A 9,967-nucleotide genomic window follows, 5' to 3' on the forward strand; every position below is an offset into this window, starting at 1 on the left:
GATTCCAGACGATGAACTGTGATGAACGATGGTCTGAGAAGAAAATTCCGAGCAAGTCTATGTGTTTACATATACCCAACTTTCAAGATCGTACTGGAATTCAAAAGAGGAAAGTGCTTTTTATTCTTGTTGGAGAACACAGTCTTTGTAAATATCCTAATTGTCAACAATACTGGACAGTGTTGCTTGAACTGTAGCGTTACTGCGATTGCGATTGCTAACCTAGGTTAACTAGCTTAGCTAGTTAGCTAACGGATTCTTTCCAAGTTGAGCTCCTGACAAACTGACTTGGTGATATAGCACCTATCCAACACGCTGCTGAAGTGCGCTAGCTAGCCAACTGGCTATATTGCTTTTCCAAATCAGTGATTGGATCAATGAGTCTGATCAATGATGATTTATGCGCTAATATCGCCGGAGTTACACGAACAACTCCTTGATCACGAGAACTACCAGAGCCGAACAAATGGGGTAGAAGAGCTGAAGAACATTATTTCAGAGCTGGACTTGAAAACCGTTTCCTCTGACAGTATTGTGGAATTCATCAATTTTTTACGTAGACTTCTGGATGATACAAACTTCAAAGTCTTGTATGGCACTTTACAGGTTATCAGCCTCCTGGTTCAAAACCTGGACTACGCCGTGGACAGACATTATAAACAGATTGTATGTGTGGCCCTCAAAACTTTGGGGGACGCACGGACTGTTCCCCGGAATGAGTACATGAATATTTTTCGTCACCTCATGAGGATTGTAGGTCCACAGAAAGTTTTGGAACTTGTAATAGGACAGCTAAGGCACAAAAATTCCAGAGTCAGAGAAGATGTCATCAACATCATCACAGCTGCTATGCTCACACACCCCAGAAAAGACTTCAATATCCCTAATCTGTGTTCTGTAGTGGCTCCTTATCTTGCAGACAATAAAAAGAGGGTCCGACATGCTGCTCTGGAGCTCTTTGCTGTTTTTGACTGCTGTCTTGACACAGGAAAAAAACAGCTACTCATGAAGGCCATTGACAGGTTGGACTTCACTGGAGATGTGGAGGGACTTATGGCTGCAGTACAGGCACGAAGAGCCAGACATATTCTCCCCCGATTGTCTGCAGATGGTATGGTGGAATACGCACTGGTCATCCCCAAGCCTGGTCAACGGCGAATACCTCAGTTTGGCTCTGGAGCTGACCTGAACTGGGTTATTAATGGAGGGAAAGTTAACAGTGCACAGAGCCACCACACAGAACCAGATTCGGATCGACTGAGTGGCTACGGCAGCTTTGGTTCTCTTACAGATGGCCTCCAGTCACACAAGAGAGTAGTTAGCGCTAGGAAGGCGAAAAACAAGCTACCCTGGGAGAGGTCTTTCCTCCCATGTTTAGTAAACAAGCAGCCTTGCAGTGCATCAAATGCAAAGTTATCTGATAAGGTGGGTGATTACCTCATGAAGTTAATTTTACATGCACACACAGAATTACAAAAAAGGAAAAATAAGGTTAAAAATGAGAGAATGTACTATTTTGAATGCAGCTCCAAACTCAACAAGCTACTTTACCTTTTTTTTCCTTTATGTAGCTGTGAATCTTATTTATTTGTGTTAGGCTACAAGTTGTTTTCTATTCCATATTCCAATTTCCATCAACATTACTTCTTACATTACTGCCCTTCTGCAGACCTGAACTGTTTTGCCTAATGTGTAAGTTTTGAGTCACTTCATTTTTATAACATGACCCCCATTATTTTTCATGTTGAACTGTTTCAGTACTATTTTCATTGTAATTTAGTTGCATAAAATTGCACAATGTCCTGTACATTTTTGTTAAGAAAGCATTGTGTACTGAGCTACAACAGAACAGATGTCTATTTAAAAAAAGGAATATCATGGTTTGCTACATGCTTACTTATAAATGTTCAGTAATAAGGGACTGTTTTTTGTTGTTGCTGCTTTAGTTTAGTGTGGAAGATCTCACTACCTCCTTGAGGCTGAATCAGAAAAACTGTGGCACAAACTCTGGTAAGTAAATGTCTCTTTGTTTTCTCTTTGTGTCCTCTATTTTAGATTTGTCCTATTTTCTTACTAGGTTTTCAACATACAACCTATAAATACATGTTGATTTGTATTCCCATGTCTCTTGTGTCTTTTACTGTTTCTGCCTTTACTCATGCTTTCATTTTCACACCTTAAATTAGCAGCTAATTATCTAGCTAATTAGTGTGTGTGTGTGTGTGTGTGCGTGCGCGTGCGTGCGTGTGTGTGTGTGTGTTAATTTATCTGGACATTTGTCCTTGAACATGCCACCCAGACTTGTAACATGTAGGTCAAGACATGAAATGAAAATGTTAACTCATTGTTAAGTTTTAAATGTGTATGAGTACATGGAATACATTGAAGTGGGTTTCTATCAGTATTCGGACTGCTGCTATTAATATGGGCGTTCTTCAGTACTTTTCAATATTCCTGTACTTTATGGAAAAAAAATTTGGCATCATGAAAAATATCCTAAAATCCACACCGAAGCATTAACACAATGTAGCAGTGTGTGGATTATGAAACATGGGAGTAGTATTTATTAGAAACACTAGAGGAAGTCTGAATTTGAGTGTATTTCATGCTCCAGTACTAATTTTAGCAGTGATATGTTTGTAGATGACTGAGTAGAGCACACTAGAGTGGGCACCATGACCACCCACATGCAGGGTGGGTTTACGGTGAAACACATTATTTGTTGGGCAGTTTTGTTTAGCCTAGGATGATAATGCTTCCTACCATTGATATAGAAGCTTAGTATAATACTGGCTATACATGTATATTGATTATAGTTGTCACTTTGTCATTATTTTAACCCGCCCCAACAAACAAACAAAACATTGTCATGTTGCTTTGCTGGCTTCTGATACCACATCTAGATGGCTGCAAACGCAATCATCTATATAACATGGCTTCTTTAATATGCTGGGTGAAACAAGGCCAGTGTTGAGCTCTGGTGTGCTGCAGCGGTCTGTGTGATGTAAGGAATTTGTGATTTTTACCAAGTCCTATTTTAGTTGGCATTGACATTATAAGACTGCAGGCAAGACTAGACTTGAATCTTTTATTGCAGTCTGTTGATAAAAGATCCCACCTGCACTGTTCAAATCCAAGAAGAGCCTACAGAGGTCTCCTGTAAACAATGTAACCATATGATTAAGTTTTCTTAAAATTATGTTAAAGTCTTTAGTTATAAAATCTAAATTGCTATTGCTCACTTTTTGTTTACCGCTTAGTTGTTTTTTGGTATGCATTTGTAGTCTGATGTGTGCCTATTAGTTACATATGCTGAGCTGATGCTTCAAATTGTCCTCAAGTTTCCTGTTTCTGTTTCATTCTCCAGATTCAGTAGAGCCTTTCCAGCCCGATGCTCCAGGATGGAAAAGAGAGACAGTGGGTAGACTTTGTCGAAGCGGTAGCCTTGGTGCGGACCCAGATATTTTAAAAGCAGCTAATCTCAGTGATTCTGACAGAGGTGACTTGTTGATGTTGATTTTACTTTATTTATATATACAAAATGTAGAAAATAGCACATTTGCATAATTTTTGCAATAGATTTGTTTTGTTGTAAAATATTGCTAAATAGAATAATTGGAATCAAGGCATCACTTGACCATAAACTTCACTCACTGAGTGTCAAATGAAAGGAGCTACTGAACATTATTTGCTGCCAAATGAATAGTCATGGAAGATTCTCTTGAGAATAGATGCTCTTTTCCATACAGGTTTGCCCAAAGCCAACCGCTTGCTGTCTGGTAACCCCAGTGTAGAGCGCACCTTTTCAGTTCCTTCCAATCCACCCCCCCCCGGGTCTTTTCTGCTGCCCTCCTACCCTCTGGCCACTCTTCCGGGAGTGCAGCTGACTCCCACCCTGCCTCGTAGATGCCATGCAAACTCCTCACTGTCCATGTCCAATACATGGCCCAACAAGCGAGATACGATCCCTCGTCACAGGGACCCCAGCTCATGGGGGGATAAAACAGGTGAGGGCATAGCTACATTGCTTAGAAAATGTGTCTTTGTTCAGTGGGAAACTGCCAAAGCATTTTTGGCTCTTCAGTATTTAGCAGTGTCAGAATTAAAAATGAATCATACTGAAATATCAAATTGTATTGAAATGTAAGATTTCAGGATTCAATTTAAAAAAAAAAAGAAACTGAATCATTGTTGGGTCACACATTTACATGAGCTCTACTTAATCTGGAATGGATGTCTTGCTTTCAGTTATTCTTTGTTATATCTTTGTGATATCTAATCACATTTTGAGTAAGAACTTGATAGTTGGTAACAAGGATGCCAATTACAGGATGAAAATGTAAACTGTTTACTGTGATTGTAATGCAGCTGCCTTCACTTTTGACTGGTGTGTTTCTCCATATGTGAAGTACACAGAGGTTGATGTGGCTTTGCCTTAAACTGACACTTTTTTACCACCATGACAGGAGTTTTTGGCTTCACTGGTGCTCCCTGCTACCCTGGAGTGACTCTGTCCCCAGAACAGGAGGAGTTGGTAAGAAAACCCCCCAGGGAGCCACTGATTGGGGTGTATGGCCATGCTGTTTCAGCTGGCCATATGGATTCGGAAGAAAGCACTGAGCCAGAAAAAGCAGCGGTGAGACAATGTTTATTTTGTTTTATTGAACAATCTGCTAATATTTATTGATTCCCTTTACTTTAATCTTTCCTAACTTCAGCAGTGGTTTTTGAATGTGCTGTTGATATGGAATGACTTTGTTGCCAGTTTGACAGTAAAATTTTGATAAAATAACGATTTGATAAGATTTTAATGCAAATTGACTCCTACGTTGCATAATTTCAGTCCGGTCCTCCAGGTTCTGATTGACAGTCTTGAATAGAGATGCTATGTGGTTATTCATGTATGTGTATTTGTTGGAGAGGGTAAAGCCGTTTAGGTTTGCAAGGGTTAAGATGCATCAACATCGTCTGGAGCAGCAAGAAGTTCCGCCTATACAGGGGGAGTGGCAGAACATGCAACGATTGAAGCAGAACTTTAGACACATGGCATTTGACGTGGGCTCAGACGACACGGCATCTCTGAAAGGTAACGGTTGACCTCAATGAATGCTCCTCCTCGTGCTTACTGAGACTCATGGAAGCTCTGTAGTCACCATAGCCTGTTAATCTCCTTCCCATCAGATTTGCAGCGCAACGGTAGTGTTCTAGCATCCACGAAGGCTGAACTCCTGGATGATTTGCCCTCGAGCCCCAACAGCACACACGCACCCAGAAGCCTGGTCAAAAGTTTCATTCATCCCAGCCCTCCCACGGCTCCTTCCAGACGCATGCTGCCACGACGCCAACAAGCCCCCAGTCTGAACAGAGCATGTCCACCCCTTTCAAACTGCTCTGGTGAGTGTCACCTGTTATTCTGCGCTTCATGCATGGTCACTGCTCTTGAGTAAATAGATTTGCTCTAAACGCTGTATCACACAATTGTGTTTTAAAGGCCCTGCACAGTTGTTTGTTTAAAAATGCAAAAAAACAAAAAAAAACCCAACCATATATATTCCAAAGAATGTTAAATATTCCAGTCACCTTCCTACTATCATTTTTTTAAACCATAAAACGACATTAAAAAGAGTGTTGTCCTTTTACCATTCTGCTGTTTGGGCGTGGACCTCAGAGGATTCATTGACAGCCTCTGTGTGAAAAGCTATTAGGGATTTTGGTCAACAGCAGAATCCTTGCTGTGTTTAAATAGACTAATCAATTAGAGGACACCACAGTTCGTATTTTAAGAATACATTTATAGCAATATCATCTGTGCATTTATTACATATTGATCATGTTTACATTAAAGCTATTAAGGAACGTTAGCTAACTAGCGTATATTCGGCTGGTTAATCAGGTCTAGCTAACAGGCTTTGACTACGCATGGAGAGAGCTAAACATGGGACAGGCAGAGACTGGTGGCAATTTCAAATAGTGTTGGTGTATCATAACGTTATAAAAAATACATTTGTTGACCCAAATTGCACAAAATTAGCAAACGTTTGCATGTACTAACGTTTTGTTATATTTTCCATTACTTGCTACGGTATTGAATAAAGTGTCGAATGAAAACAATGGCTGTTAATTAATATCAAAGACTTACTAACTTATCAATATTACCTCCAGTAAGTGTGGGGAAAGGTGTTGTGTTTCAGTTATAGTCGGCAGGCAAATCTAGAGCTGTATTGAGCTCAGTTTGCAAATTATTTCACAGTAAAATGCTTGCTACAAACTCTTGTATTGGGTGTCACTTAGACCCCAGAAAGAAATTTGAGCAACCTTGATTTGGTCTTGTTTTCTGGAATAAAATGTAGAGTAACCCTTTTCCCGTTTGTATACAAAAACTGAGCATTTGTATGTACATGTCATCTCTGTTCCTTGAAAAGAGCTATGTGCAGTGATTGAAGTGTAGTAGGGTCAGTTGATTTCACAGTTCATGTATATGCAATATTACATAGCTTATGATTCCCTATAGTCAATTAGTGTTATCTGTGACATCAAAGATAACACCACATAAAGTGTAAGTCCTAAATAGAAGTTAGGCGGTATAGAAAAAATAAAACAATTAGAGGTTGTTTTATGCACTCTACAATGCCCAATAACTACTGAACTGAAGCAGAAGTATGAAGATAATCACATACTTCCAGCTAATACAACATTTTGAGTAAGGAGAAAAAATACTGTGCAAGGCCATTAAATGTAGTTGGCCATCTTGAATAATGTTATGTTTTGCAGTCAAGTTGATTTGAAACAAAGTTGAACTGGTAGCCCTAAAATAAGTAGTCAGTTTGTTTGTGGTGCGGTATTCCTCTTTAGATGAACTCACACCAGGAACCCCCAGGAAGAATCCCCATGAGCAGCTGGCTTTGCGGCCGTTCTCTAAACCGGACCTTGCTGTCACTCAGAGCTTCAGACTGCTTAGCTCTGATGACTGGTAAATCTCATACCTGTAAAATTATGACGCATTTGGCTAGGGTCAAGTAAAACAGTTTAGTAATTTATGATTTTCTGCATATATGATACATATGCTTAGAAATTAGTAAAGTGATTTTATCACTATCACTTTTTTCCTTTTGTCCCCTCTTTCATAATCTTTTTTCAGTTATGATAACCTACTTTTACAGTTTGTGTTTGTCCAATATTTTCATACAGGGAGAAGAAGATTGATGGCCTGATACTCATGCGTAGTTTAGCACGGTATCACTCTGATGTGCTTAGTAGTAGGCTTCATGATGTCTGCCTTGTTCTTAATCAAGAGGTAAGTGACTATATCTGCTCACTATTGCGTCTGACTCCTTGTAACTTCCTGTGAATCTGTCTGATTCCTAAAATTAACCTATAATACCATTAAATTTTTTGTCATACACCATCAGCCTATGTTATTGAGACATTGCTGCCAAAAACTACACAGATCTTTCAGTAAAGTTAGTATAATGCTTGAAATTATTATAAAAATAATTTTCATCTAAGGGCATTTTAGATGCCATATCTAACTGTAATAATGAGTGATGAAGCCATTTCTTGGCATAACACAAGCTGGAATGTCTTCCTTCCCCCAGGTTCAGAACCTACGCTCTGGAGTGTCACGCGTGGCGGTGGTGACCTTGGGAGAGTTGTACTCTGGCCTGCAGAAAAGTATGGACCAGGAGGTGGAAGCTACAGCCAAGGTCCTCCTCCACAAAGCAGGAGAGTCCAATGCTTTTATTAGGCAGGATGTGGACACAGCCCTGGACTGCATGGTGCAGAACTGCACCCCCACCCGAAGCATGAACGCTCTTCTCGCTGGAGGACTCGGGTCAGTTAACTTGCAGTTAGCTTTCAGCTATAGCTTTCATCTAGCTGCAGCAGTCAAGAGGCCAACAAATGAGAGCGCTTTGGCTGCTGTTTGCTATTATTTTCACTTATCCTTTGGTGTTTCGAAATGTTTTTTGGCATTGGACAGTATTTTTGTTGATTTATCCTCTTAAAGATTTTTTTTAAAGCCATCAAATAGAATAGGATAATTTGATTATGCCTTTAGTTCATAGATAAGTGTATTAAGTTACTTTAAAGATGAAAGAGTTAAACATTGCACTGTATACATTGACTAGATTACTACATATTTGTTATTATGTCATACTTTTTTGAGTGCCTTTAAATATTTCCTTCTCTTTTCTCGTTTGTGTTCTCCTCAAAAGTCATTTGAATGCTGCAGTAAGAAAGTGCACTTCTCAGCATTTGGCTACTTTGATAGAAAAGATTGGCGCTGACCGCTTATTGTCTGGGACAAAAGGTGTGACTAATCGAATTCTACCTGCAGTCTCCAAATTGGCGCAAGACTCTTCCCAAGAAACCAGGTTGGTACCAGGATCAGATGGAAAACTATCAAAGCTTTTCACATGCCCAGATAGTAATCTTTTGGTTTATTCTTTTAGTCTCCCAACTATGACACTCTGAAGTCAGCAAATGCAGCTAAATTGTAGAGTAATAGAAGTTTTTTAGACACAGAGTGTCTTGGCAACTGGAATTGTGTCCTGGTAAAATAAATATACTAATAAATATTGGACTCTGCTTAATTGTAGTAAATGTAGTAGACTGGTACAATTTGTTGGTGTGCTGTGAGTCACCCTTAAGTTCCTCCCTCATGGTTCTCTCATGGGAACGGGGCTGTTATTTGTCTCAGGTACTTTGGTCGCCGCATGCTACTGTTCCTTTCGTCTCATCACGACTTTGATAAGATGGTGGAAAAGTACATCCCTACCAAAGACCTGCCCACCATCAGGGCCACTGTCCTCACTCTGAAATCCAAGGTGACAATTCAGCACATATATTTGTATATATGATTAGGATTTTTAATTCCATTCAGCCACTATGCTGTAAGCTTACTGACTAAACAAAGCTTATTCACTAAACTTATTCACAGTATTAGTGAAACCCACCTCAGAGCTGACAAGGTAGACAAATGTTTTAAACAAATACTAAAGTACAGAGCAGTGCAAGGCACCACACATTGTACACAGCAGTATGTATATACAGCAAATATATTAAGCCAAAATCATATATTAAAGATGTCAGTGTACAAAAAGATGAGGCAATACAGTTGTCTCCTAGTAAATAGTTTGTGATCTCCCATTATAATAGTTCAAATATTGTATTTACAGTAAGGTATAGATATTGCACAGTGCAGTCCCAGACCCAGTAGTTAGAAACAAAGTATGAAAGAACATTTGGTCTTCATTATCTGGAGAGTCATCACCCAGTGATGCTGATGTGGATTTAGGTCCCGGGTGAGAAGCCTCAGGATACCCCTTCAGCTCGAGGCAGGCGCTATATCCCTTGCGGTGGAATGAGGTATGCCTCCTCTATAAACCGTCAACCTCAGATTGTCAGCAGGTGAATTTTTAAACAATCCAAGCAAAAAACATGAGTTCCTATTGAAACTGCTTTAATCTTTCTACTTTTTGATGGTGATTATGTTGTTGTTATTGTTGTTGTTGTTGTTGTTTTAAATTTATTGTAACCACATTAAATTTCTTTTTATTACAATAAACCAATCCTTACATTTTCTCTCTTGTTGTGTGTGTTCAGCAAAGATGCCAGCAAAGCACAGGTCCACAGCATTGCAGACAAGACCAAGTACATCAAACAGCTTAAATACACAGACAGGACAAGGTCCAGGTGTGGGATCCTCCCAACTGTACGTGGCGGGCCAAACCACATGACTCGCGGGAGATGAGCGTTCTGTGACACTTATTGCCAAGGTGCTATTTAAACAGACTGTGAGCACACAAGGGGTCACTGACTTATGGCATGAAGCTGAACTCAGAATCAGAACAGAATGACCTCAGCAGCACTCTAGGAAGCCAATCTGATATATTCAACACTTGCTGTCTGCAGAGATGCTGAGAAGTGCTTTGCCAATTCTGTTTGATGTGTTATGAGTTATGCTTAG

At 39.8% G+C, this 9,967-nt stretch overlaps 1 protein-coding gene across 1 annotated transcript; it reads left to right on the forward strand.

Moving 5' to 3' along the window:
• Positions 1-331: 331 nt before the first annotated feature.
• Positions 332-9,751, forward strand: LOC145656506 (TOG array regulator of axonemal microtubules protein 1-like). The gene is made up of 15 exons (XM_081709697.1): positions 332-1,425; positions 1,947-2,010; positions 3,368-3,499; positions 3,750-4,084; positions 4,296-4,308; positions 4,467-4,634; positions 4,916-5,086; positions 5,182-5,394; positions 6,853-6,970; positions 7,189-7,294; positions 7,596-7,831; positions 8,214-8,372; positions 8,699-8,825; positions 9,296-9,408; positions 9,604-9,751. Exons 1-15 carry the CDS (start codon positions 391-393, stop codon positions 9,749-9,751), a joined length of 3,138 nt encoding a protein of 1,045 aa, XP_081565823.1. The 5' UTR covers positions 332-390.
• Positions 9,752-9,967: the final 216 nt, after the last annotated feature.

Source organism: Electrophorus electricus, unplaced genomic scaffold (genome assembly GCF_041902795.1).
Source record: "Electrophorus electricus isolate QZ-2024a unplaced genomic scaffold, ASM4190279v1 Scaffold71, whole genome shotgun sequence".
NCBI lineage: Eukaryota > Metazoa > Chordata > Actinopteri > Gymnotiformes > Gymnotidae > Electrophorus > Electrophorus electricus.

Bases quoted from the DNA above. Each gene is read 5' to 3' on its own strand.
- LOC145656506 (XM_081709697.1), top strand. From the start codon at position 391: ATGATGATTTATGCGCTAATATCGCCGGAGTTACACGAACAACTCCTT. The intron at 3,500-3,749 runs GTGACTTGTTGA...TTTTCCATACAG, and splicing joins TCTCAGTGATTCTGACAGAG to GTTTGCCCAAAGCCAACCGC. The intron at 7,832-8,213 runs GTCAGTTAACTT...TCTCCTCAAAAG, and splicing joins CTTCTCGCTGGAGGACTCGG to TCATTTGAATGCTGCAGTAA.